General features: G+C 49.6%; 1 protein-coding gene and 2 non-coding genes across 3 annotated transcripts in view; 1 reads left to right on the plus strand and 2 right to left on the minus strand.

The window, feature by feature from the left end:
• The window catches only part of Lasp1 (LIM and SH3 protein 1), a 39,305-nt gene extending 22,485 nt beyond the window's left edge, over positions 1-16,820 (minus strand). The window contains exons 1-2 of the mRNA XM_042673725.1: positions 16,609-16,820; positions 9,947-10,041 (exon numbers count right to left, since the gene is read on the minus strand). Coding sequence (XP_042529659.1) covers positions 9,947-10,041; positions 16,609-16,677 — 164 coding nt within the window. The 5' untranslated portion in view covers positions 16,678-16,820. The remainder of the gene's footprint in view (positions 1-9,946; positions 10,042-16,608) is intronic.
• Positions 16,821-17,566: 746 nt separating this feature from the next.
• On the plus strand, positions 17,567-17,638 carry Trnac-gca. The gene has a single exon. It is a non-coding gene; the product is annotated as a tRNA-Cys (tRNA).
• A 1,838-nt stretch (positions 17,639-19,476) lies between these two features.
• On the minus strand, positions 19,477-19,548 carry Trnac-gca. Its single transcript has one exon. It is a non-coding gene; the product is annotated as a tRNA-Cys (tRNA).
• Between the last annotated feature and the right edge of the window lie 6,059 nt (positions 19,549-25,607).

The raw sequence follows: 25,607 nt of genomic DNA on the forward strand, positions 1-25,607 counted from the left end.
ACTTCATGTCTTACATCATCAAATTCTCTCTGCTATTCTATTCTGTGAACACTGCCACCTGTCTCCTCCGACAGACAGGAGAACTGAGGCATATGGACACTAAGTGACACAATCCAGATTTGCATTCAATCTCTTCAGAGCCCAGCCATGATAAGCACAGGGCCCTGAACCCCAGAAAGAGCTGGCAGGAGGCAGGGCAGTCCGGACTTTAGCCTGCAGGAACTACAGGAAAGATTCCCCCACCCACCCACTACACAGAGGAGGGGACATCGTGTCGGCAACCTGGCACTTGTCACTCAACAGTTTCTCGAGTTAATGCGTTTGTCACAACACTATTCTTCTCCTTTCCCTACTACTTCTCTGCTTCACTGATTTTTCCCCATCTCCCAGAACATTAGCTGCTCAAGAGTACTTGTTGCCTAAACAAATGTCACATCAGGACCTGAAGCTGGGCCAGGACCAGAACTCCTGCACTGGACTGGGTCACCATGAGATCCCCTAGCAAACAGGAGAGGAGACCCACAGGAGCGCTTTTTGTGCCTGTGCTGCTATGAGAGACAGCTGAGGGAGTCTGCATGGGCCCCAACTATTTCAGGGACTGGTGGGTGGCTTCTCCAAGCAGGAAAAGCTGGCCATTTTTAGCTTTGGGTGACCGCACCCACCACAGCTGTGACCACTGCAGATCCCTGACTCACAGGCAGCCCCCATGTCAGAAAGAGGTGGATGGTGGGCTCCTGGGACCTCCTTTCTAGACATGTCCCACCTGGGCTGGGTGGCTGGCATGCTCAAGAGCCAGACATGAGTTGCCACATGTCTGTGCGTTCACCAAACTTGGCTTGTTCACCAGTGGCCCTGCGCCATCCTGAGCTACATTTCCCTGTGGATGGATCACTTGGCAAAGGGCAGAACTCGGGGTATAGAGAACTCAACCAAGAAGAGCATGACTAGAAAGGGCGAAGCCCTGGCCCTAGGATGGATGTGCTGGGTAATCTTGGTAAGTCCTTTCTCCTTCTGGCTAGTCTCACTGTCCTGGACCTAGGTAGGTGATCCTCGCTATGCCCCGCCTGGGTACTGACTGCCAGGTCAGCAGCTTCCCCAGCAGTGGGGGAGGAGGAAGCAGGAAGAAAAAAGCAAACACAGGTGCCTGCAGCTGGCAACTGAAATGGTCTGTGGATGAATAGGGGGTTAAGGCAGGGGTCCAACCCCTAGGCTTGGCCCAGCTCCATGAAGCCAAGGCCACCCACAGCTCAGGAGACCATCCAAAATTCCTGAGCTGGTCCAGGGTAGGGGAGGATCAAGTAGTAGTCTGTTCCTAGAGACAAGCAAGGGAGAAAAACAGAAGGGCTAGAAGAAAAACCTCTAAGAGTTGGTTGAAGCCAGGTGCTGGTGGTTCATGCCTGTAATCCTACCTACCCAGGAGGCTGAGATCTGAGGATTGCAGTTCAAAGCCAGCTGGGCAGGGAAGTTCATGAGATATTTACTTCTAATTAACCACCCAATAACTGGAAGTGGAGTTGTGGCTCAAGTGGTAGGGAACTAGCCTTGAGCAAAAAAGCTCAGGGACAACACCCAGGCCCTGAGTTCAAGCCTTAGTATAGACACACACACACACACACCAAGAACTATGCTCCAGCAAAGTAGTTTTGGAAATATAGAGATTAAATATTAGTTACCTTTATGATGCATAGTAGTAAAACTAGGAAGACAAGATAAAATCACATGACACAGAGAAAAAAATCCAGTCTGCTGGCCCAAGGTCCTAATAGGGAAAACTTCAGATCCCCACCCTACCACACTTCAGATCCCCACCCCACCACGCTGAAAGCATTTAGGGCCTGGGATGAGGCTCCATCAATCCACAGGAGGCAGAAGTGGAAAGATGCTGAGATGTGCAGGCAACTGTGGCCAGGCATGAAGGGTCAATTCTGAGGATTCTGTAGCACTAAAGCAATTATAAGTAGGGTGGGGATGGGGGAGAAATGGGGCAAGGACCCAGAAGCTTAGCAAGTCCAAGGAGTCAATCTGCAAAACTGAATGACCAGGTTAAAGAAGCCAGGCACCGGTGGCTCACACCTGTAATACTACTACTCAAGAGGCTGATATCTGAGGATCGAAATTCAAAGCCAGCCTGGGCAGGAAAGTCTGTGAGACTTTTTTTGGGGGGGAGGGGTTGGTTGTGGGGCCTGAACTCTGGGCCTGGGCACTGTCCCTGAGCTCTTTAGCTCAAGGCTAGTTCCCTACCACTTGAGCCACTTCTGGTATTCTGGTGGTTTATTGGAGACAAGAGTCTCATGGAAGCCTCTCCCTATGCTGCAGCTCACACACACCGTATCCACCTTACACACACCTCATACGTAGTGAACACAGACGTACGCATCCTCTGCAGCTGTGAGCAGTGCCTATTCTGAGCTGCAGGACAGCAGCAAGTCCACACCAGCTGCAGTGTGACAGGCCATATTCAAATTCTTCCTACACACTGTGGCCCTCTGCTTGCACCCTACACCCCACCCAGAAGGCTCCAGGAACCCCTCTGACCTGCAGCAAGCACTTCCAAAACTGGAATACTAATCCCATCAGAAAGGAAATGGAAAGGGGGGAAAGCCAGACAAGATGTGGATCAGTAGGGGTGGGGAAGGATTTGAATCCTGCATAGATTTAAATAGATAAAGAAGAGCTCCAGAGGTTCCAACTTCCTACCCCTGCACACTAAGTCCAGCCCTGCACAGAGGCAGGTGGCAGGCACAGGCTACTTTCCCCCTGCTGGGTCAGCCCTTTCCCCTCCCCACAGCCCCCAGCCCTGGCGAGACAACCCTGCCTTTCCCTTCCCCTGCTTACTGCGCTTCTGGTTCCCATGGCAACCTCAGCTCTGGGCTGAACAGGGAGAAAGAGAGAGAGAGAGAGAGAGAGAGATCTCCCCACAGGGTATGGGGGCAGGGGAAGACTCAGAAAGCAAAGGTGCCCTTAACCAAGGAGAAGCCCATGGGGCCTGTGCAGGATCCAAGGGAAGTGAAGGCAGGAGCCCTGGCTCTGTTTCTAGAAAGGAGAACAGAAGATAGCCAGCGCCATTCTCTCCCCCACCCCCATATGGCTGTCTTTAAAGAGGGCTCCAATAGATTTGACCTCCTTCCAAAGCCAGTTGCTGGGAATTCTTTTTTTTCCTGCCTCTCTCTCCTCAGGTTGAGCCTCCATTACCTTCAGATCCTAGGTGGTACAGAAGGTGCGTGTATGCGTGTGCGTGTGTGCATACCAATATAACTTGAGATGAAGAGCCCACCCATCCCTGCTAGAACCCCAACTCCACAACAGCCTGAGTGGTAGGGAAAGAATGAGACGTAGAGCTGAATGTCTCTTCCTCTGCCCACCGGAAGAGAGGCCCTGTAGGTGCCCCTCTACTCTCCTGTCCCTGCCTTCACTAGCTCAGGTAAGCAAGAAGACAGGTAAGGCATGGGGACAGCCTGCTTGAGCAGGAAGCTCTGGGGAAAGGGAGGGGAGGAGGGGTCAGAAGAGACCTGGCATCCTGGAGGGCAAACCCAGGAAAAAGACTTGTGTCAGCCAGGAAGAGAGGAAGGAATGGCGCTGGGCAGCTATGGGTAGCAGCCTGGCTTTTGGAAGACTCCACAGGCACATGTATCGCCTCTTCTGAAGCTTACCACAAGGCTTTGTTCTAGAAAGGACAGGCATTATCATTGTGCCTGTCTTATAAATAGAGAAACTGAGGCTCAAGGTCAAGGATAGACTTTGTACTCTCTCCTGCTCCATAGCTGCCTTGCCAGCTAAGGGCAGGCTGACATACATGTGCTGTTGACAGGGCGGAGGCATCCTTGGAACCCAGCCCATTGCCTAGATATACCTTCCAAAGCCCTCTGGGGTCTCAAAGAGGTCATGGTCTAGCCATGACCTGGGGGGGATGACAGAAGAGGTGGTCTCTATCTCAGAAAAGAGTCTATCCCTGAGGACCTCTGAGTCACTTCCTCCTGGGAAGAAGACTTGAGGGCAGGAAGGATGGGGGAAGCTGCTCTGAGTTCAGGGTCCTGGGTGACAGGGCCAGCCCCTACATGGCAAAAGCCTCACACCCCTGTTCTGCCACTAACTACAACCTAGAGGCCGAATAAAGATAGAACTGAGGTCCTGAAAGCCCTGCATTCCGTTTCTAGAAGGGACCTCACCCCTTCTAGACTGGGACCTCCTCAAAAACTGCAGCTTTGTGTTCAAGGAGGAACAAAAATACATCCACAAGAGCAACAAGGAGCTTTTGGTTTGACCAAAAGGGAAAAAAAAAAAAAAAACACCCAGCCCTGACATCCTGCTTCTGGTCAGAGCTGCTGGCTCCCAAAGCCTGGGCTGGAACACAGCCCACAGGGAGGGCTCTGCTAACCCAGTTTCTTTCTCTCTCTGTTTCTTTCTCTCTCTCTCTCTCTCTTAGTCTCTCTCTCAGTATCTCTCTCTCTCTCTGTCTGTCTCTCTCTCTCTCACACACACACATACACACACATACACGCCTAAGGGTCTGAAGTAGTGGGAATAGGAAGGTACAAGGAGACATTGTCTAAGTAGTTCTGGAAAAAAAAAAAAAAAGGGCAGCCAAAAAGATCAAGGGTAGACTGGCGGAATTACTTAGTCTTCAAGGACTGAAGACAAAATGAAAAAGCGAGAAAAAAAGAGTTCATGATGCTTTTTATTTTATTTTTTTGCCAGTCGTGGAGTTTGAACTCAGGGCCAGGACAGGCCTGGGTGCTGTCCCTGAGCTTCTTTTGCTCCTAGTGCTCTACCACTGGAGCCATTTCCAGCTTTTTCTGTGTATGTGGTGCTTTTTCTGTGTATGTGGTGCTGAGGAATTAAACCCAGGGCCTCATTCATGCCAGACAAGCACTCTACCACTAAGCCACATTCCCAGCCCTGTGTCTGAGATTTTTTTTTTTTTGCTCCAAGGCTAGCACTTACCTACTTGAGCCACAGCTCCACTTCTGACATTTTTGGTGATTTTTTTTTTTTTTTGGTTGGTTGTGGGGCTTGAACTCTGGGCCTGGGCGCTGTTCCTCAGCTCTTCAGCTCAAAGTGAGTGCTCTACCACTTAAGCCACAGGGCCACTTCCAGTTTTTCTGGTGGTTTATTGGAGATTCATGTACTTTCCTTCCTGGGCTGGCTTTGAACCACAATCCTCAGATCTCAGCCTCCTGAGTAGCTAGGATTACAGGTGTGAGCCACCAGCGCCTGGCTTTTGGTGATTTATTATAGAGTCTCATAGACTTCACTGCCAGGGTTGGCTTCAAACCAGTCCTCAGATCTCAGTCTCCGGAGGAGCTAGAATTATACACGTAAGCCACTGGTCCCCAGCTTGACAATGCTTTTAAGGATAAATAATTTTGTCAAGCTGAGTTGGATATAAAATGTCTAGGCCTTGCTTTCTTCACCTTAAAAAAATGGGTATGAAGCTGGGTGCCAGTGGCTCACACCTGTAATCCTAGCTACTCAGGAGGCTGAGATCTGAGGATCCTGGGTTAAAGCCAGCCCCAGCAGGAAAGTCCGTAAGACTCTTATCTCCAATAAACCACCAGAAAACCAGAAGTGGCACAGTGGCTCAAGTGGAAGAGTGCTAGCCTTGAGCTGAAGAGCTGAAGAACAAGACCCAGGTCCAGAGTTCAAGCCCCACCACAGACAATAAAGAAAAAAGAAAAAGAAAAATGGGTGTGATAGGAAGGCAAAGTGATCCCCAAGGTTTCTTGCAGCCTTGACATCTAAGTATAGCGATTTAGGGACAAAGAGATGATGGGAGCTACCCGAAGGCTGTATTGGCCACTGGCTACCAGATTTTGTATCTTCCTCTCCAAATATTGCACATATGCACTCATGCATCTCTACGTCTATGCAGAAAGATGCAGAGAATTCTAGAGAGGCAGGAAAGCCCCAGGCCCCAGCCTTACCCATCCCTTACAAGTGTTTATTTGTGCTAGGCACCAGTGGCTCATGCCTGTAATACTTGCTACTCAAGAGGCTGAGATCTGAGGATTGCTATTGGAAGCTAGCTCAGCCAGCCAAATCCACAGAACTCTTATCTCCAATTAGCCAGAAAAATATCAGACTGGATGTGTGGCTCAAGTGGTAGAGTTTGGGCTGGTAATGTGTCTTAGTGGTAGAGTGCTTGCCTACCATGCATGAAGCCTTGGGTTGGATTCCTCAGCACCACATAAACAGAAAAGACAGGAAGAGGCACTGTGGCTCAAGTGGCTCAAGAGCAAAAGAAGCTCAGAGACCGTGCCTAAGCCCTGAGTTCAAGCCCCAGGACAGGCAAAAAAAAAAAGTGGTAGATTGTCAGTTACAAACAAAAAGACTGTGTAAAAGGCTCTGGACTTAAGCTGAAGTACCTTGCTGGAATCCAGTGGCAATGACCACCACCCTTCCACCTAACACCTAGGGAAGGGGCAGGGATATATAGCTCAAGCAAATTGAAGAACCCCAATATCTACAGTCAATGATAGGGAGATGCAATGTAATTTCTCCCTTTGCTTTCCCATGCCTTGCCTTTTCTCTGGCCTCTCCACCAGGATCCTGTTTAAAAGCCCCCATCCCTACCTCCAACCTCACCCCAACTCCCAGGGCCCTGGGACCATTTGCATGGAGAAAAAGAAATAGGTTTGTAAGAGTCAGGCCAGGGCTGGGAAAATCTAGTTTGCAAAACAAATAAATGGGGGCATAAATATTTCTCTAGCCCCCAGAGCAGGCTGGCTCCCTCCACCTAAATCCTTCCAGAAAGAACTGATCATCAGTTTTTAGGCTAATGTGCCTTAAGCAGTAGTATAGCCTCTACCTGGCCACCAGTCATGCCAAAATAGCTTCTGCCTGACTGAGAAACAACAGCAGCACATTGAGCTGGCACCCAAGTGAGTGTGTATCTTTAGGAGGCACCAGCCAAGTGTGTAACTGCACGTACAGGGCCCATCACGCAGGCGGCTGGCTGAGAGCTCTGTACTGTGTTCACACCCCTACCTCACTCCCAAACAAGTCTGACGCAAGGAGGGAAACAGAAGCCGCCTTTTTGCTGCTTACAGTTGCTTTCCAGAACTTTCATCTTAGTGGTTAGATGCTAGGGAAAGACAGCTTTCTTCTCTCTCATCCTCTTCTCCCTAGCTGCCCTTGGGCTCAGGAACAGGCAGAGCTTGGAGCACCTACCATACCAACCTCATAACCCTCACCCAAGGGGCCAGGGGAGGGGGGAACGACACAGAGGGCCAAATCCTGGCAAAATGCAGGGCAGATACCACCAGCTCCTGAGAACCCTGCTGCAGGTTTAGCCTAGTGGGGGAAGGAACAAGGGGATGCTGGGTAAAAAGGAAGCCAGGCCAGTGGCTGGACATAAAGCATGGCTAGGACAGAAATGGGGAAAAATCTATACCCCAGAAACCCCAGGATTTGGAAACCTGAATACTGCTAAAAAAATGACACCAGGAGGGAATGACAGCAAACAATGGGTATGTGCCTGGCATACAGCAGGAGCTCTGGCCTAGGGTCCTGGTTCGGGGAACAGATAGACAATAGCAGACAGCCCATATCCCAGCTTGCCACTATGGACAGCTAGCCCAACAGACAGCACAGACCTGCTGTGGGCATTGGGAACTAGCAGGTAGCAAATGGACCTTGGTTAAGGTGTTGCCTGAGCTGCTTCAGTCTCCCAGTCTTCCCCCTTGCCCACAGTCCTTTCTCAACAAACATGCTGGGTCACACGTGTGTGTGAGGAAAGGGAAAAAGCCAACCTCTTCTTCTCTGCCTACATGACCTGGGAAGCCTTGCCTCACAGGCAGGATAGAAGTGGCATGTAGGAAAGAAGCTTTATCTTCTGCCTCTCCCCAACTCCTACCCCCTGCTCCTACCATGATGTCTCCCAGAAGACAGGGAGGAAAGTAAGCTGGGACTGAGAATGTGGCTCAGTGGTAGAGTACTTGCCTAGCATGCATAAAGCCCTGGGTTCAATTCCTCAGTACCACATAAATAGAAAAGGCCAGAAGTGGTACTGTGGCTCAAGTGATAGAGTGCTAGCCTTAAGCAAAAGAAGCTCAGGGGCAGTGCCAAGGCCCTGAGTTCAAGCCCCAGGACTGGCAAAAAAAAAAAAAGTAAGCTGGCATTAGGCTGGGAAAATACACAGAAAACAGAGGAGCCGGGCGCTGGTGGCTCAGGAGGATGAGATCTGAGGACCGTGGTTCAAAGCCAGCCCAAGTCCATGAGACTGTTATCTCCAATAAACCACCACCAGAAAACCGGAAGTGGGGCTGTGGCTCAAATGGTAGAGGGGAAAGAAAGAAAGAAAGAAAGAAAGAAAGAAAGAAAGAAAGAAAGAAAGAAAGAAAGAAAGAAAGAAAGAAAGAAAGAAAGAAAGAAAGAAAGAAAGAAAGAAAGAAAGAAAGGAAGGAAGGAAGGAAGGAAGGAAGGAAGGAAGGAAGGAAAGAAAGGAAGAAAGAAAGAGAAGGAAGGAAGGAAGGAAGGAAGGAAGGAAGGAAGGAAGGAAGGAAGGAAGGAAGGAAGGAAGGAAGGAAACAGAGAGAGGCATCACTGAGCTGTGTTAGAGACTCAGAAAAAGTCTTGGCTCCTACCTCAGCTAAACTTCAGTCTGGGGAGTGGATGTCTAGAAGCTGTCCACACAGGAAGCTGAGGGTCTAGCCTGAAGTGATCCAGCAGCCAAGGGGTTAAATTCTCTAGCTTCTATGAACCCCACCCTACTTACCCCCCATCCTCAAAGAGGGAGGAAGTAGCAGAGAATCAGGGCTTGTGTGAGCCCTTAAGAATTTCAAGAATGTCCCATTTCCCTTGGGACTGGGGGGGGGGGTAGAAAGGGCCAGCTGCAGGGTGGGGGACAGCAGAGCTGTGGTTCTTCCTCTACCACAGGCAACCTGCCCAGTGGTCCAGTCCTTCAGTAGGGACAAGCTTCACATTGCCTCTTGGGCTGGAGATTTTATCAGGCATCAGTTTTCCAGCACCTGGCACAGGTTGGCACAGAGCAGCAGTCAGACAATAAGTGTCTAATGAAATTCAAGCCCTCAAGGAGATGGGGCTGTGGTATTAGGAGGGGACTGGCAATAGGCTATACAGATACGGACAGCTGGCTACAAAACCCTTTTAGACAAGTCCTCAGGAAGTTCCCTTCCTGGGTGAACTTCATCTAAAAGGCTCCTGACTGAAAATTAAAAACTAGTATCTAATACTCCCATACCTGAGGCATGTAATAAATTATGTATTCTTTTTCCTGAAGAGAAAAAAAATACTATAGACTCAAATCAGATCCTAAATTTATATTGGAATACTGATCTTGCCATCTACTTGCAAAAAGTCACTTGACCCTCTGAAGCTCTGTCCAGCAGGTGGCTGTGAGATCTGGCCTGTGACCACGTACCTGACATTGTCTTTGCTAGTTCCTTATGAAGTGACCTTGAAGATGAAAGGCTGTCACACTGAAACTGCAGAAGGTGGGAGGGCAGTGTCCCTCTGAAGCAGGAAACAATGGTTCTTTACCCCAATCCATGCCTCTAGCCGACTGGGCTACAAAGAACAGAGCCTAGAAGGGCACTGGTGACTCATGCCTGTAATCTTAGCTACTCGAAGGTTGAGATCTGAGGACTGTAGCTCAAAGCCAGCTCAGACTCTTATCTCCAATTAACTAGCAAAAAAAAGACAGAAGTGGAGTTGTGGTTTAACTAGTCAAATGCTACCCTTGGAGCAAGAAAGCTGAGGACAGTGCCCAGACCCTGAATTCAAGCCCCAAGTACTGGCAGTGAAATAAAATAAAGTATAACAAAATGGGGATAATAAGAGCCTTTGTTTCTCTCTTATGCTGCCTGGGGAGGGTACAATGTGATTACAATGTATCGAGGGGTGGGCTGAGCTGGCAATTTCACCTTGTGGTTATTACAAGGTAAAGACCGGAGGAGCCCACCCAAGCACCTGCCCCTGCTAGACTCACGCATTGCAGTAGGGCTTCTTCTCATAGCCCTTGTAGTTCTTCATGTTCAGTGTCATCTTGCAGGTCTCGCAATGAAAGCATGCTTTATGCCAGAACTGGGTGGAGACAGAAAGAGGACACCCATCAGACACCAGGACTTCAGGCAGGGGCTCTGCACACCCTCCTACACCCCCAACATAGAATCGCTCCTGGGGAGCAGGGGGCATCTCAGGTCACAGACTGTGATGGCCAATGACACTCCCTTCTCCACTCCCCACCAGGCAGTCCCTTGAGCTCTTGATGGGGGGGTAGGGGGGAGAGAAAGACAGGCCTGAAGGTGAGTGGAAAGGAACTCAGTTACAATGGTGACAGAAGCCCCCAAGAGGTCAGTTCTGCCTCCCCAAACCACTGGCTGGCTCAGAGCTCCGAGCCCTCATTGCTTATGCATAGAGGCACTCTGGTTGCTAAGTAGCAGCAAGGAACAGAAGGGGCAGCTCCACCCACCTCAAAGGCCTGGAGAAGGAGAGGACCAGGCCCCCAGGCCCAGATCCAGGTCCTCCAAGCTCCCACACAGTCTGCACCCCTTCCTCTGAGGCTCCAGCCCTGATGCCTGCCACATCCTATGGGACCCCCCTCCTCCCCATCCAGAAGAGCAAGGTGAGTGTCTCAGCTCTGCACACTACACCCATAACCCCTCCCTCCTAGCTGTCCCCTTCCCCCCCTCCCCCATCCTGCTGGTTGACAGGGGAGAAATACTGAAGAGCTTCACTCCACCTATGGACATCAAAGTTCTACTCAGCTAGCTCCATGACCTTGAGCACCTGCTCTTTGTGAAATATACACAATAATACTTATCCTTCCTGGTACTGTGGCGGAGTCATGGGAAATCACCTGCAAAGCCTTTATTCAACATAGCACCTGGCACCCAATGTTAGGTGCTGTGAACTTCAGACTAGAGGCAGGCAGGGGTGGGGGTGGAGATGTAGCCAGTCCTTCACTGTGCCCAATCACAGCTCTAATCTCCACTGCCTATGTGTGTGAGACTGAGGAACAGGTCAGACACCAGTAAACCATAGAGGTCTGGCTGGAATGGAACCACCAGGACCAATCGAGGGTGAGACTGAAGAGGACAGAGAAGGCAACGAGGGAAAGAAAAATAGCATCATACAAGTGACTCTACCCCTGAGAAATGTCCATGAGGAGATGTCATCCACCCCTGGTGGAGGAGGATGAAACTCTAAGATCAGTACCCACCAAGGCTCAGCCGCCAGGATTCCAGAAACCAGCCTGACAGAGTAGTCTGCCCCTGTCCCACATCCCAGCAGTCAGACACTCCAGGCTCCAAAGAAGGTGGCCAGAAGTCAGAGAAGTAGCCAAAGAGACTCAAAGGTGTTCTCTCAAAGAGCTGGTCCCTGGCCATCAACCTAGGAATTCCCCCAAAGCAGCTTGTATTCCCCAAGCCACAGGTGCTACAGAGACATTTGCAGGAGGAAACCAACAAAAGGAAGGTGAGAAGCTTAGACTCAACCTCTCCAATTCCAGCCCCATTCAACCAGAGACCCCCGAGGGTAAGTAACAGCAGGGGTAATAGCTCTCTAACCGGGCACTTTCCCTTCCTATCAAGGAGACACAAAGGAGAATCAAATGTACAAATATTAAACCATTCTTTGGGAAGAAGGCCAATTGGAAGTCTGGAAGTAAAGGGCGTAGTAGCTGCTGAGTTTGCCCGCCCACCCCAAACCTGAGCCTACCCCAGAACCACAGTCCCACTTCACCCCCACGAGGTGTTCAATCCCAACACTAATGCATAAAACCAAAACAAGGTGGTCTCTCCGCTCACAGGCCCCCAAAGTGACATCTCCACTCCCTCCTCAATGACTGAGAGGCATTGGCAGGCTGCCCCAGCACTGTCACCACCCACCCAGACTGTTGGCCTCTGCCTGCTCAGCTGCACATGCCCCTGGCTGGGCCCCGCCTCCCCTGCCCCCGCAGGGGCCTGCCAGCAAAAACATTCTCCGGAATCCAGACCATGACCCACTTTCACACACACATAAGCAGGGATAACACACTGTCCTCGGGCTGGGGACCTCCAAGGCTACCTCCTGATTGATTTCGGAGGAGACAAGGACAAGAGACAGAGACACACCCTACTCACTCTCACAGATGGCCAGGCCTCCCTCCACCACCACCCTGGAGCCAAGTCCCATGGAGAAGTTGGGAAGAGTATACACTTGAACAGGGCGTTCAAGGCCAATACCCAATTCACGGGTTCCACAAGGCCTCTCCAGGCTGCCATGAGAGGAAGGAGAGCCATTATACTAGAGTTTATTTCTAGAAGAAGCTCCCCACACTCCCTCCCAGAGATCCTTGGCCTTCAGCTAGATAAATCAGAGGCTGGGGGTAGGGAGGGTTAGTTACCTGTCCCCTTACACTAGGGGAGAGAGTGAGAGAAGGGGTGGCATTGTCCAAAACGAAATGCACTCTCTACAAGACTTACGTATGTAACCCCTCTGTACATCGCCTTTACAATAACAACTTTAAAAAAACAAAGAATGGACTAAGGACCTACAGGATAACTATTGAAGTTCATCTCCACCTGCAAAGCAGTTAGAACTGCTGTCTCCCACAGCACTGTGGAAGGCAGTAAGATGCAGCTTGATGCCTCTAACTGCTACATGTCAGGAAAAAGGTTCCCAGGTTCAGTGGCTGAGCACTAGGATCCTGGGAAGAAACAAACTGTCCTGTCTGAGGGAGGGACATGATGGGGGGGGGGGGGGGGGGAGGAAGATGGTACAGTCCCAGAGTGGTCCTGACTGCCTCCTTCCTCTGGCCCAGGAACCTCGTCCCAAAGCCCTGGTTGAAAGATCCCAAGAAAGAATTCATGAAAGCATTCTTGGGACTCGGGATACAGGGAACAAAGTACACTTTGACACAAGGCTCTAATACTACAAAACACTTGCCAAGTCCAAAGTGTCACTATTCAAAGACATCAGACAGCTCTGACCTGGCCGATAGTGCCAGTGAGAGAGCACTCAGCCAGATTCCAGATCCCTTACCAACCATTCTGGAAAACCCCCTCAAAAGCCAACTCTGTGGAAAGGTAAGCAGGCTGGTTCAGGCAGAAGTCCTGCAAGCATCCTTCTTGTGTGGGCTGGGCATGGGCCAGGGCTCCAAAGGGAGGGACACTATGCCTACAGCCTGGCATCTTAACCTCTGTACCTAGGTTCTCTGGGGGTGGCTGTGACTCAGGCGTAAAGTATGAGACTTTCTCCTCTCTTCCTGTTGCCCAGGGTTATGGTTTTTCCCTCCTCTAGGGCAATACCAGCCCCACCCCGACCAGGTCACCTGACTGGTCACCAGTTAGCTCAGCTGGCCACCTGAGCTGCTGGCAGACACAGGAGATCATTATTATTTCTAATGTTCCAACTCCTGTAATTCCAACACTCAGGATCCCAGACCCAGAGCATTAAGTCAGATGGGATCAGGCAGGGGTGGAAGCTAGTTCCAGCCCTGATAAAGAGTAACTGCAAACACACCAGATGAAAGAACTGTGGATTCCAGCTCTGGCAACAAGTAGGGATGCGCCTGTTCATGGTGTTTATAACTCCCAGGGGCAGCCCTGGCTGCTGTGGGTAATGATGTATGAATGGGTAGGGTCGTAGGGTGTTCCAAACTCCACTAGGAAAACAGTACCACACTACAAGGATTTGTCCCTTCCAAAGAAGAGGGGGTACTCCAAGAAGCTGAAGTAGAGAGGCCTCACTAACGGGAGATTTCCAGAGGGACTAGTTGCAGACCAATCTCTGAAGAGAACCCTGAGGTCTCCTGTTTTCAGAAGTTGGGAGAAGCCAATTGTCAGTGGCTCATGCTTACAATCCTAGCTAATGAGGAAGTTGAGCTCTGAGGATATTCCAAAGCAGGAAAGTCTAAGAGACTTTTTTTTTTTGGTGCTGGTCCTGAGGCTTGAACCCAGGACCTGAGCTCTGTCCCCAAGGTTCTTTTTGCTCAAGGCTAGCACTCTACCTCTTTTCGCTTTTTCTGAGTAGTTATTAGAGATAAGAGTCTCAGATTTTCCTGCTTGGGCTGGCCTCAAGCTGCAATCCTCAAATCACAGCCTCCTGAGTAGCTAGGACTTCTGGCATGAGCCACCCACTAGCAAGTGAGTGCCAGCTCTGAGACTCTAATCTCCAATTAACTACCCAAAAGCTGGAAGCAGAGTTGTGATTCAGGTGGAAGAACATCAACCTTGTGGGCAAAAAGCTGACACACAGTGCTTCAGTCCTGACTTCAAACCCCAGTACCAGCATGCACACACACACACACACACACACCACACAAGTTGGAAGAAACAAGTCAGCAAAAGACAGGGATGTAGCAAGATTGACAATACAGGTCCCTAAACACAAAGTGAGTGCACAGAGTAGGTGCTCAGTAAATATTTGCTGAATGACTAAGGTCACCTTGTTTCTCCCCCAGCTCCAATTTCAACCTCATTCCTCAAACACTGTCATCAATAATACATATTTATCCAGCATGCAGAGCACACAGGTCTGTGGGTTAAGAGCTGGGTGGCCTTCGGTGGTGGCAAGGTTTTACTCACCCTACCTACACCTTCAAGAGATAAGAGTCAGAGAGGAGAAAAGATTTCACTCCAAGGACACAGCTTGTGCTGTGGTCACATTACAGGCTATAAACCATCAAGGGACTGTAGTGAACCAGGCCAATCTAAGCTGACTCTCTGGGAAGCCTTTGGAGCCTGGTTAGCAACTGTGCCTGTGGGCCTGAACCTTCCCCACTCCAAGAGAAACCCCTGGGGCACCCTCCAGGTACAAGCTCAGGAGTCTGGGTGCCAGCTTTTACTTCCTAGAGGAGTTAGGGAAGAATAGGGAGGATACTTGGATATTCCAGGCCCCTAACTTAGTGCACAAGGATGAGGGGAATAAAGTCTTTCCAGGGCCACTCTCTATAGACTAAGACCCTCTGGGCAAGAATGAGTAAATTCAAAAGGTTGTTTCTCCATCTAGGAACTCCAAGCTTTAAGTTCTGTCCCCCAGAGGCAAGCACAGTAATCTGGTGGGTCAGTACCCTCTTGTGTGCCAACAAGATGTCCTCTCCTTCTGCCTAGTCTAGCCCAGAGAAACAGCATGGTCCTATAAGAGCAAGTTCAAAAGTGTTTCAAAACCTCAATCCCATCTCCTCACTAGGATTCAAGGGCCAAAGATCACTGAGGAAGCACCAAACACTAGAAGGAAGGGAGAGAGAAAATATCCAATGAACTACCTTTGCTCAAACAAAACCCCCACTCCTCTTTCATGCATGCCCAGCCGAGCCCCCAACCCTCTTCACCACCACACACACCCCGCCCTCCCACCCCCCCTGCAGTTCCATCAGAAAGAAAGGAATATTTAGACCTGGAGCCAATCTGGGGTTATAGGTAGAAAGCAAAATGAGGAGAGGGGTAAATAAAACCGAGGCCTCCCTGGAAGACCTAGGCTCCTGCTGGAAGAAGAGGGGACCCAGAGGAGGGGCACGTTGCCTTAGGGCCTTAAAGGGAAGCCTCCGGGACAGGATCCTCCCCCCCCCCACCAGGAAACACCCAGCTCTCTACACTCCCCCCATTCCCACCAACGGTATAATGGCAACCAGATGAAGAAGTCTATCATGGGCTGGGGGGTTGGGGGTGGGGGACGCATAAGGCCTCCAGGGGACAGTGAATTTCCAGAAGGCTACACTCCCCTGACCCCCCAAACAACTCCCCTTTTCCTCGGCTCCCCCACAACTCCGCCAACCCCACCCTCCATTGGAGAAACCTGCTTTGAAAAGTTAGCTCTTTGTTCTATAAGACGGTTTATAGGCTGAGCACAATTTCAGATCTCAATGAAGCAGGAACCCCCCCCTCCACCAGCCTCCCCCCCCCCCCGCTCGGCCCTAGCACCCCGACCCCACCCGGCTTGGGCTGGGCTGCCCAGCACCAGGACTTGGCTATTTGAGGTGGGGGTTGGGACTCTGGAGGAGGGCCCACGGGTCCCCCCCAAACCACTGCTCCACTGAGGAGGCCGCAGGTCGTTCAGGGAGGGAAAAAATGAGGAGGGGGTTATGCAGTGGAGCCCTGAACCTCCCTTTTCCAGACTCGACCCCTCGCGACCGACAGGCCCCCACCCCAGCCTCCGGGCCCGGAAGCCCGGCCACCCGCAGCCGGACCGGCGGGTTTCGCTGGCCCCCGGCCTCCGCCCCGCCCCCGCCGCCCCCTCCCCCAGCGCCCCGCGCTTCCGCCTACTTGGCGCTCGCCGCCGCGGGGAGAGGGAGCGGCCGTCTCCACTCACACTCCGGGTCCTGGGCGGGGGGAGGCGGGAAGGCACCTCCAAACTCCCCCCGCCACACACACGCCACCCGCCGGGCTTGCCAGTCCTCTCCGATCCTCCCAGTCCTTGGGAGCACGAAGCCCACCCATCTTCCAGTAGAGGCTGCCCACCCCGCCGCGCCCTGGATGTCCAGGCTTCCAGATGGGGGATGGGGGGGTCCTGTCCCCACAATCCAGGACATCCCCTCGACCCGCTCTCCATCTTTTCGTCAAGGGATCGCGGGGGCCAGGCAGCCCCTCTCTTTATTCCCCCCCCCCCCCCGCCCCAATGAGAGTGTGGCTCGGGGACTGCCTAGACGCGTCTCCCGGTCCCGGGGCTCACCTTATCCAGACAGTTCACCTTCTCCGTGGGGTACACGATCTTGCCGCACCGGGCGCAGTTGGGGTTCATGGTTCCAGGTAGAGGCTGGGGCGGGGACGCCCGAGCTCGCGCGCGTTCCGCTTTGCCGGGGCGAGCTGGCGGGAGGCGGCCGCGGCTGCGACTGTGCAGACGGCGGCGACCGCGACTGGATCAGAGGAACTGGCCTCGGCCTCCGCCCGCCTTCCCCTAATAAACACGGCGGGGAGGAGGGGCTGCACCGGGGCGGAGACGCGCCGCGGGCGCGGGCAAGGGGCGCGCGCGGCGCGGCGCGCTCCCCGGGCCACGCGGGGCTGCGCCGAGGCGCGTTCCGGGGAGGACCGCAGGGCCCCAGTGCTTGCGCCGCGGCTCGCCCAGCCCCCTGGTGCCCTTTGTCCTGTACGGTTCCGTCGTTGAGCGGTGGGCGGCAGCGATCCCCCCCCCTCCTACCCCCTCCTATCCGGACAACTGGGACACCGAGGGCTCCTGGGGCCGGCAGACCTCCCGCCACCCCATCGAGGGTGTGGTTGAAATCCTATGGAATGCCCGAGTTAGAGTCACCCTACTCGGGGACTTTTCCTGCTTCCAGTCGGTGCCTGCCGTGGATCTGGGGACGGAACGGGAGCCCCCTCGGTCCCGTCCCCTCTCTCACACACACCCCCCTCGTTAGCTCCCTTCCCGCCCACATCCTTTCCCACTTTTGTAGGGCAGGATGCCTCCCGGCCGGACACAGCCCCTTCGGGACCAGGCTACTCCCCCTTCTCCCACCACACTCCAGCGCTCAGCGGCACAAGCTTTCCCCAGGCTCCGGGTATCTGTCACCATCAGCTTAGCGCTTGGTCTCCTATTCCTCCTTCATTCCTTTCCCCTGGTCCGTACTCCAAGTAGGAGCTGGAACAGTCCTATTATCCAAAAGAGCTTCCTCCTCTCACTGCAGCGGCGCGGGGGTATAGCTCAGTGGTAGAGCATTTGACTGCAGATCAAGAGGTCCCTGGTTCAAATCCGGGTGCCCCCTCGGTAGTGTTTTGCTTTATTTTTCTTTCTTCCTGTGATTATGTTCAATTCTTATATTTCAACATTCGATTCTAGGTTTAAAACAATGAAAACGAGAAAATTCCTCATAAAAAATAAGGAAAGCTCAGAAAGAGTTTAAAAGAAAGCCTCCGACTTTCCTTTGTTCCCAGAGGAAGAGGGTGTGGGTACAATGCATGACCAGGTACAAAAGATGCCTTGTCCTCTTACAGGTGCTACTCAGGTGTGTTCGTGGGACAAGATGACCCTCCAAGTCTGCCCTCATTTCCCATGGAGGTATGGCAAAGGTCAAAAGAAGGAAACTTACAGACACAGCCCTTCACCAACTTCAACTTTCATTTTCCTTTTTGTGGTATGAATGTGTGTTGCTTCTGATACCCGCTGAATAAACGTACAAGAACGTTTCACCACCTAATGCACATCCATCCATCCTTTGAATGTACATGAAATCATGTCCCTATGCAAAGTAATTTAAATTACTGCAGTGACTTTCAAATGAGAACACACCAGAATAACCACCCCACCTCCAGAATTGCCTCCAGCTTCAGATCCTATAGGGCTGGAGGGGAGGGGCCCTGCGATTTTGTTTTTTGAATAATTTTCCAAGTGATGCTGGGGACCAGGTGCCACCCGTGGGGTGTGCTACAGAGCCATCGAGTTTCAAATCCTTAAGATGGGGACAGATATCTGCTGGCCAGGGGACTTACAAGTATCACTGTCAGACTGGAGGAAAATGATATGTGTGAAGGGAGAAGCAAGGGCATCCCCTTCAACTCAGTTTTGCCCAAAAAAAGGAAAAATAAAAGACGGAGAGAAGCATGCTGCCTGTGTCAGGGGTCAGCTGTGATAGATATTTTAAACTTGGAATTTAATTGTGTCATCCCTGGGGACCCCAGGGGAATACTTGCCTGCATTTTTCCCCCTAGTTCCCATTACTGCAAGTTACTGGGCTGTACAAGGAGAGCGAAGGGAACTGCAATGCAAAACCCAGACTAAATGCCAACCTATGTTTATACACTTCCTTGGATGCCCAGCCTCACCTTGCCATCTTGGTCTAGGCTATCAGGCCATAGCCCTACCTTTGGGCTGATATAAGAAGGGAAATTATTCACTTTTAAACTCTTTTATGGCTGCCCATGTCCTCTGAAACCTGGAAAGTCTGTAGGTTTTCTTTTTCTTTTTTTATTGTGAAAATACCGTACAGAGGGGTTATAATTACATGGGCAAGATAATGAGGACATTTCTTATCAAGCTTTGTTGCCTCTTCGTTTCCCCTTCCCATCCCTTCCCATCTCCTACTCCCCACCCTCCTACCCCCAACAGTATGTAGGTTTTCTGAACCTGGATTCATCCTCTTAATCTTTTGTGTCAGACAATAAACTGGGACCCTTACTGCTCCTAAGCTTCTTTTTGCTCAAGGCTACCACTCTACCACTTGAGCCACAGTGCCACTTCCAGCATATTCTGAATGGTTTGTTGGACATAAGAGTCTCAAGGACTCTCCTGCCCCAATTGGCTTTGAACTGAGATCCTCAAATCTCAGCCTCCTGAGTAGCTAGGATTACAGGAGTGAACCGCCAGCATCTGGCTTCTAACTTTTTTCACTCAAAACAAAATTGTAATTGACATTAAAGCAGTGAGCTGGTGAATAGTCTCTGAGAAGAACTTAATACAATCACTGTACAAATTGGGAGAGCAAGTGAGCTTTGGGTCACAGAGTTGTGGGAATACTCAAGAAGGAAGTACATCTTCAAAGTATTTACAAATCACTGATAAATTACCTTGAGACCTGAGTGCCTGTGAAAAATGTAACAGCATGAGAGGGGGCACCCGGATTTGAACCGGGGACCTCTTGATCTGCAGTCAAATGCTCTACCACTGAGCTATACCCCCTCTGCTGGCAAAGGCTTGGTAAATTCTTACACATGGATTGCACATTTTTGTACTGAACCTTGGTAATTTGTTCAAAATGACTACCTTTTTGCTAGATTATACTAAATTTTCCAATACAATCGCACATGTTAAAAAAAAAAAACTGAAAACATGTAAATCCCAGTATTTTCTAGGCTCATTTCATTATCTACAACCCCATACGTTTTACTCCAAGTCCCCAAATAATCTCTTGTAAAACTTAACCTCTAGTCTCTTCTGGATACAAATATTGGAGAAAAGATACACCCACTAAGAAGCTTTCCTCCAGAATATGCAAAAGCCTAAATCATCACCTAGAATTATATAGGGGAGATTTACAGGGAGTCAAGTGTGGACTCAGACTACCTCTAGAAAGAAATCCTGCAATCTGCAATCATGAGTGGACCTTGAGGATAGTATTATGCTAATTGAAATAAGCCAGGCAAGCCAAATACAGCATGATTCCAATTCTATGAGGTATCTAAAATACTCAAACTCACAGAATACAAAATAGAATGCCAATAACTGGGAGGAGTTAGAAACAGAGACTTGCTGATGCATGCTGAGATATCTGTTACACAAAGGTAAGGAAATTCCTGCTACATAACTTTGTGCTTGTAGTTAATAATACTGTATTGTACATTTTAAAAAATCTGTTAAGGGAAGTGGCACTGTGGTTTGAAGTGGTAGAAGGCTAGCCTTGAGCAAAAGAGCTCATGGACAACACCCAGGCCCCTAGTCCAAGCCCCACAATAAATAACATAAATATTAAAATCTAGCCAGGTGTTGGTGGCTCATGTCTGTGATCCTAGCTACTCAGGAGGCTGAGATTTGAGGATCGCAGTTCAAAGCCAGCCCAGGCAGCAAAGTCCATGAGAAGTTTCCTTTCACAGCGTCCTTTTTCCTTCTGCTGCCATCCCTTAAACCTCTCTTCTAACCTCCTATCTTCCTTTTACAAGGACTGGTATAATTACTGTGAGCTGTAATCAAAGATAATTACCCCTTCTCAAGATCTCTAACTTAATCACACCTGCAAAGTTGCTTTTAGGGAAAATAACATTCACAAGAAGGTTCATAAGCCCTACCATAAGAGCCAAGCTGGAGAGGGCTTCAGGCACTCAGGTCACCTGTGGCAAGGGAGCCACAAAGCTTGCTGTGGATTGGATGGCTTGACATGATAAGAAAAAAAGGATGAATCAGAAAAGATTCTTAGGGCTGGAAAGGTGGCTCAATGGTAGAGTGCTTGCCTTGCATGCATGAGGCTCTGGGTTCCATTCCCCAGCACCACGTAAGCAGAAAAACCCAGAAGTGGCACTGTGGCTCAAGTGGTAGAATGTTAGTGACACTGTGGCTCAAGTGGTAAAATGCTAGCCTTGAGATAAAGGACTGAAGGACAGTGTCCAGGCCCAGAGTTGAGAGTTCCAGCCCCACAACCAGAAAAAAAAAAAAAAGATTCTTAGAGCCAAGCACCAGTGGCTCCCACCTGTAATCCTAGCTATTCAGGAGGCTGAATTCTGAGGATACCAGTTCAAAGCCAGCCTGAGCAGGAAAGCCTGTGAGAGTTATCTCTACTAACTACCAAAAAAAAAAAAACAACAAAAAAACAAAAACAGAAGTGGAGCTGTACAGTGGTAGAGCACTAGCCTTGAACAAAAGGAACTCAGGGACAGAACCCAGACCCTGAGTTCAAGCCCCAGGACTGGCACAAAAAAAAAAAAAAAAGATTCTTAGCAGAGTGTAGCAGTGCATACCTGTAATTCAGAGAGGAGGGAGACCATAGGTAGATAGGTAGGTGGATTCAAAGAGGTGATAATTGAAAAAGAAAAGGGATGGGGACATAGCTCAAGTAGTAGGCCCTGAGTTCAAAGCCCTAGTACAACCAAAACAAACACTGTGCAGACTTCAGAAGAGTAAACTTTATGTCTTCAATCTCATAGATTTACATTATAGGCTAGCCTATCTACTGGCAAAGCTGATACTTAGCCCCTGAACTTCATTAGCGTCAAGAGACCTTCTACTAAGCTACACTCAGACAGACACATTTGATAGAGATCTAGGTTAGAAAGAATTCTGGGACTTGTCAGTGTATAGATGATACCTGATGGAAGAGGGTAGTTATCTCAAACGCTTACTACATTTGTGGTTTTGAGAACCATTGTATGAATATTATGATTTTTCTTTTTTGTCCATGACCTAGACTTAAACTCAGTATCTGGCATTCTACCATCTGAGCCAGGTCTCCAATCTGAATGTTAGGAGTTTTTTGTATTTTTTGTTGATCCTGGGACTTGAACTCAAGATCTGAGTGCTGTCTCTGAGTCTCTGTGTTCAAGGCCAGCACCTTACCACTTGAGCTACAGTGCCACTTCCAGCTTTTTCTAAGTAGTTTATTGGAGATAAGAATCTCATGGGAGCCCGGCTGGTGGCTCACACCTGTAATCCTAGCTACTCAGGAGGCTGAGATCTGAGGATTGTGGTTCAAAGCCAGCCCAGGCAGGAGAGATCGTGAGACTCCTATCTCCAATAAACCACCAGAAAGCTGGAAGTGGCGCTGTAGCTCAAATGGTAGAGCGTTCGCCTTGAGCTGAAGAGCTGAGGGACAGCGCCCAGGCCCAGAGTTCAAGCCCCACGACCGACAAAAAAAAAAAGAATCTCATGGGGACTTTTCTGCCTGGGCTGGCTTCAAACTATGATCCTCAGCTCTCAGCCTCCTGAGTAGCTAGGATTACAGGGGTGAGCCACCAGCATCCAACTGAATGTTAGGATTTTTTAAAGCCAGTCAATTTCATGTTTCTAGCTTGAAATTGGCAGGTGGGAGTACAGTATTTGTGCCATGGAAAGTGGCAAGTCTAACAGGACCTTCAAGTGTAGGTCAAAATTGACTTCTTTCTCCTACTCCTTCTGCAGTATTCTCTTAGTTACTCAGTGTCATTCCAGGATATCTGACACAGTTTGTCATATAATACCAAGTTACTATCAACCACTGGAAGCAACACCTGGATGCTACAAATCAGATTCCCCCAGAGTCAGGTACTAACTATGTAACTGATTAATTCTGTTTTTTCCAAAAAGTAAGTAGCGGAGCCGGGAAGGTGGCTCAGTGGTAGAGCGCTTGCCTTGCAAGAGCTGAGGGACAGCGCCCAGACCCAGAGTTCAGGCCCCACAACCAGACCCCAAAAAAAAAAAAAAAAAGTAAGTGGCAAGCTCTCTAGCTCACTGAATGGGGGAGGGGAGAGGGGAGAACACAGGTTTAAGGCAGGAGAAATCCTGTGATGGTCATTTTGGAGAATAAGAAAGTAAATCTATGTAGGCAATGGTGTAGAGACACACAAGGCAGAACTTGGTTGCGCTTTTCTTCAATAGCATTCCAATGCTTGGGTGCAGGTATAATCCCATAATTAAATTTACTACAACCAGTACTTTGGAGAATTTTTTTAAAAAGCAGCATGATCCCTGCCCTCAAGTAACCTGGTGTGCTTGAAGATACATATTTCAAGCCCCTCCCCCCAAAAAATCCACAAACAGTGGACATGAGGAGAACAGCAGAACTTCTGAGACAGGTGGCTGATAATGAGAGAAATTAAAGTCATGGGCTTCCTTTCTTCTTTTCTTTTCTCCCTCTCTCCTTGTCTCTCTTCCCTAGGTAGTGAAAAAGGCTGAGGCAAGAGGAGAGAGACTTTGAGACCATCCTGGAAGACTTTGTTTCAAAATAATAATGATGATTATAACAAGAGGAGATATGTAAACAAGAAAGTAAACAGGACTCGAGAAACAAAGGACTTCCACTCATTTTGTCCTATCATTGCTAAATGAATCCATGTTCTTTTTTTTTTTTTTTTGGTCCAGTCGTGGGGCCAGAACTCTGGGCCTGGGTGCTGTCCCTCAGCTCTTCAGCTCAAGGCTAGCGCTCTACCACTTGAGCCACAGCGCCACTTCTGGCTTTTTTCTTTTTGCTTATGTGGTGCTGAGGAATCAAACCCAGGGCCTCAGGCATGCAAGGCAAGCACTCTACCACTGAGCCACCTTCCCTGCCCCTGAATCCGTGTTCTTGACCACATATGTGGTATATGTATGAGTGCATCTGAGGGAAGCTAGAAGGAGGACACGGAATCAGAGGGAAATGGGAAAACATACCAAAGAGGGGCCTATCAGCTGCACTGGACATAGGTGAAAATGAACTAAGCAACTCAAAGGCAGTGATGGGAGGGAAGGAATGAGAGGGAAAAAGGGAACAGTGTACACTAAGCAAAAGGAAAGAAATGTAAATATCACCTGATATGGAAGAAATCGTTGTATTGTCAAAACTCATAGAATTCAAAAACTTTATAGACCATGATAATGACAATTTGCCTTGTGAAGGTTAAAATGTGTTTGTGACTTTAACTAAGTATCACTATTCCATAATACTGTGAAATATGCAAAATTTGTGCAATCAACTAATCTCAATTAAAAAAATTAAAAACAGTAAAAAAAAAATTTAGTTGCAAGAAAGAAGAAATGTAGGGGCTGGGAAGGTGGCTCAGTGGTAGAGCACTTGCCTTGCATGCATGAGGCCTTGGGTTCAATTCCTCAGCACCACATAAGCAAAAAGCACCACATAAGCAAAAAGAAAAAAAAAAAAAAAGAAGAAATGTATAGGCAATCATAGCAAAAAGAGATATTCTTGCCAGGCTCCAGTGGCTCACACCTGTAATTCTAGCTACTCAGGAGGCTGAGATCTGAGGATCACACTTCAAAGCCAGTGGGCAGAAAAATACCCATGAGACTTTTTTTTTTTTGTCGGTTGTGGGGCTTGAACTCTGGGCTTGGGTGCTGCTGTCCCTGTGCTCTTCAGCCCAAGGCAAGCGCTCTACCACTTGAGCCACAGCACCACTTCCGGTTATCTAATGATTTATTGAAGATAAGAGTCTCATGGACTTTCCTGCCTGAGCGGGCTTTAAACCATGATCCTCAGATCTCAACCTCCTGAAGTAGCTAGGATTACAGGCATGAGCCACCAGAGCCCGGCGAGAGACTCTTGCTTTTTTGTTTTTTGTCGGTCGTGGGGCTTGAACTCTGGGCCTGGGCGCTGTCCCTGCGCTCTTCAGCCACAGCATGCACCACTTCTGGCTTTCTAGTGGTTTATTGGAGATCAGAGTCTCATGGTCTTTCCTGCCTGGGCTGGCTTTGAACTGTGATCCTCAGATCTCAGCCTCCTGAGTAGCTAGCCAGCGAGACTCTTATCCAATTAACCATTCAAAAATCCAAAGTGATGCTGTGGCTCAAAGTGGTATAGTGCTAACCTTGAGTGAAAGTGCTCAGGGACAGTGCCCAGACCCTGAGTTCAAAAGTTCCATAGTTGAAAAGAAAGAGAAGGAAGGCAGAAAGGCAGGAAGAAAGGAAGGGAGGGAGGGAAGAAGGGAAGGGAGGGAGGGAGGGAGGAAGGGAGAGAGACAGAGACAGAGAGAAGGAGGAAGGAAGGAGGGAGGGAGGGAAGGAAGAAGGGAAGGATGAAGGGAAGGAAGAAGGGAAGGAAGAGCTGGGCACCCATGGCTCATGCCTGTAATCCTACCTACTCAGGAGGCTGAGATCTGAGTATCACAGTTCAAAGCCAGCCCGGAGAAGAAAGTCTGTGAAACTCTTATCTCCAATAAACCACCAGAAAACCAGAAGTGGCGCTGTAGCTCAAGTGGTAGAGCACTAGCTTTGAGCTGAAGAATTGAGGGACAGAGCTCAGGCCCAGATCAAACCCCACAACCAACAACAACAACAAAAAAAGAAAGGGAAGGATATGAGAGAAGATATTCTTGTGTAGAGGAAACTTGATGTTTGAAGGATCCAGGGAAAAGGAAGTGCTTGATCATGCTGGAGAAAATGGAGACAGTGGGGGCCATCTGTCCAGGAGCAGAAAGAATATTGGGAGCTAGGAATGTGGTTTAATGGTAGAGTGCTTGCCTAGCAAGCATGAAACCCTAGGTTCAATTCCTCAGTAACACATAAACAGAAAACGCCAGAAGTGCTGGGTGCTGGTGGCTCACACCTGTAGGCTGAGATCTGAGGAT

Source organism: Dipodomys spectabilis, unplaced genomic scaffold (assembly GCF_019054845.1).
Source record: "Dipodomys spectabilis isolate Male_0828 unplaced genomic scaffold, ASM1905484v1 ptg000018l, whole genome shotgun sequence".
Taxonomy (NCBI): Eukaryota; Metazoa; Chordata; class Mammalia; order Rodentia; family Heteromyidae; genus Dipodomys; species Dipodomys spectabilis.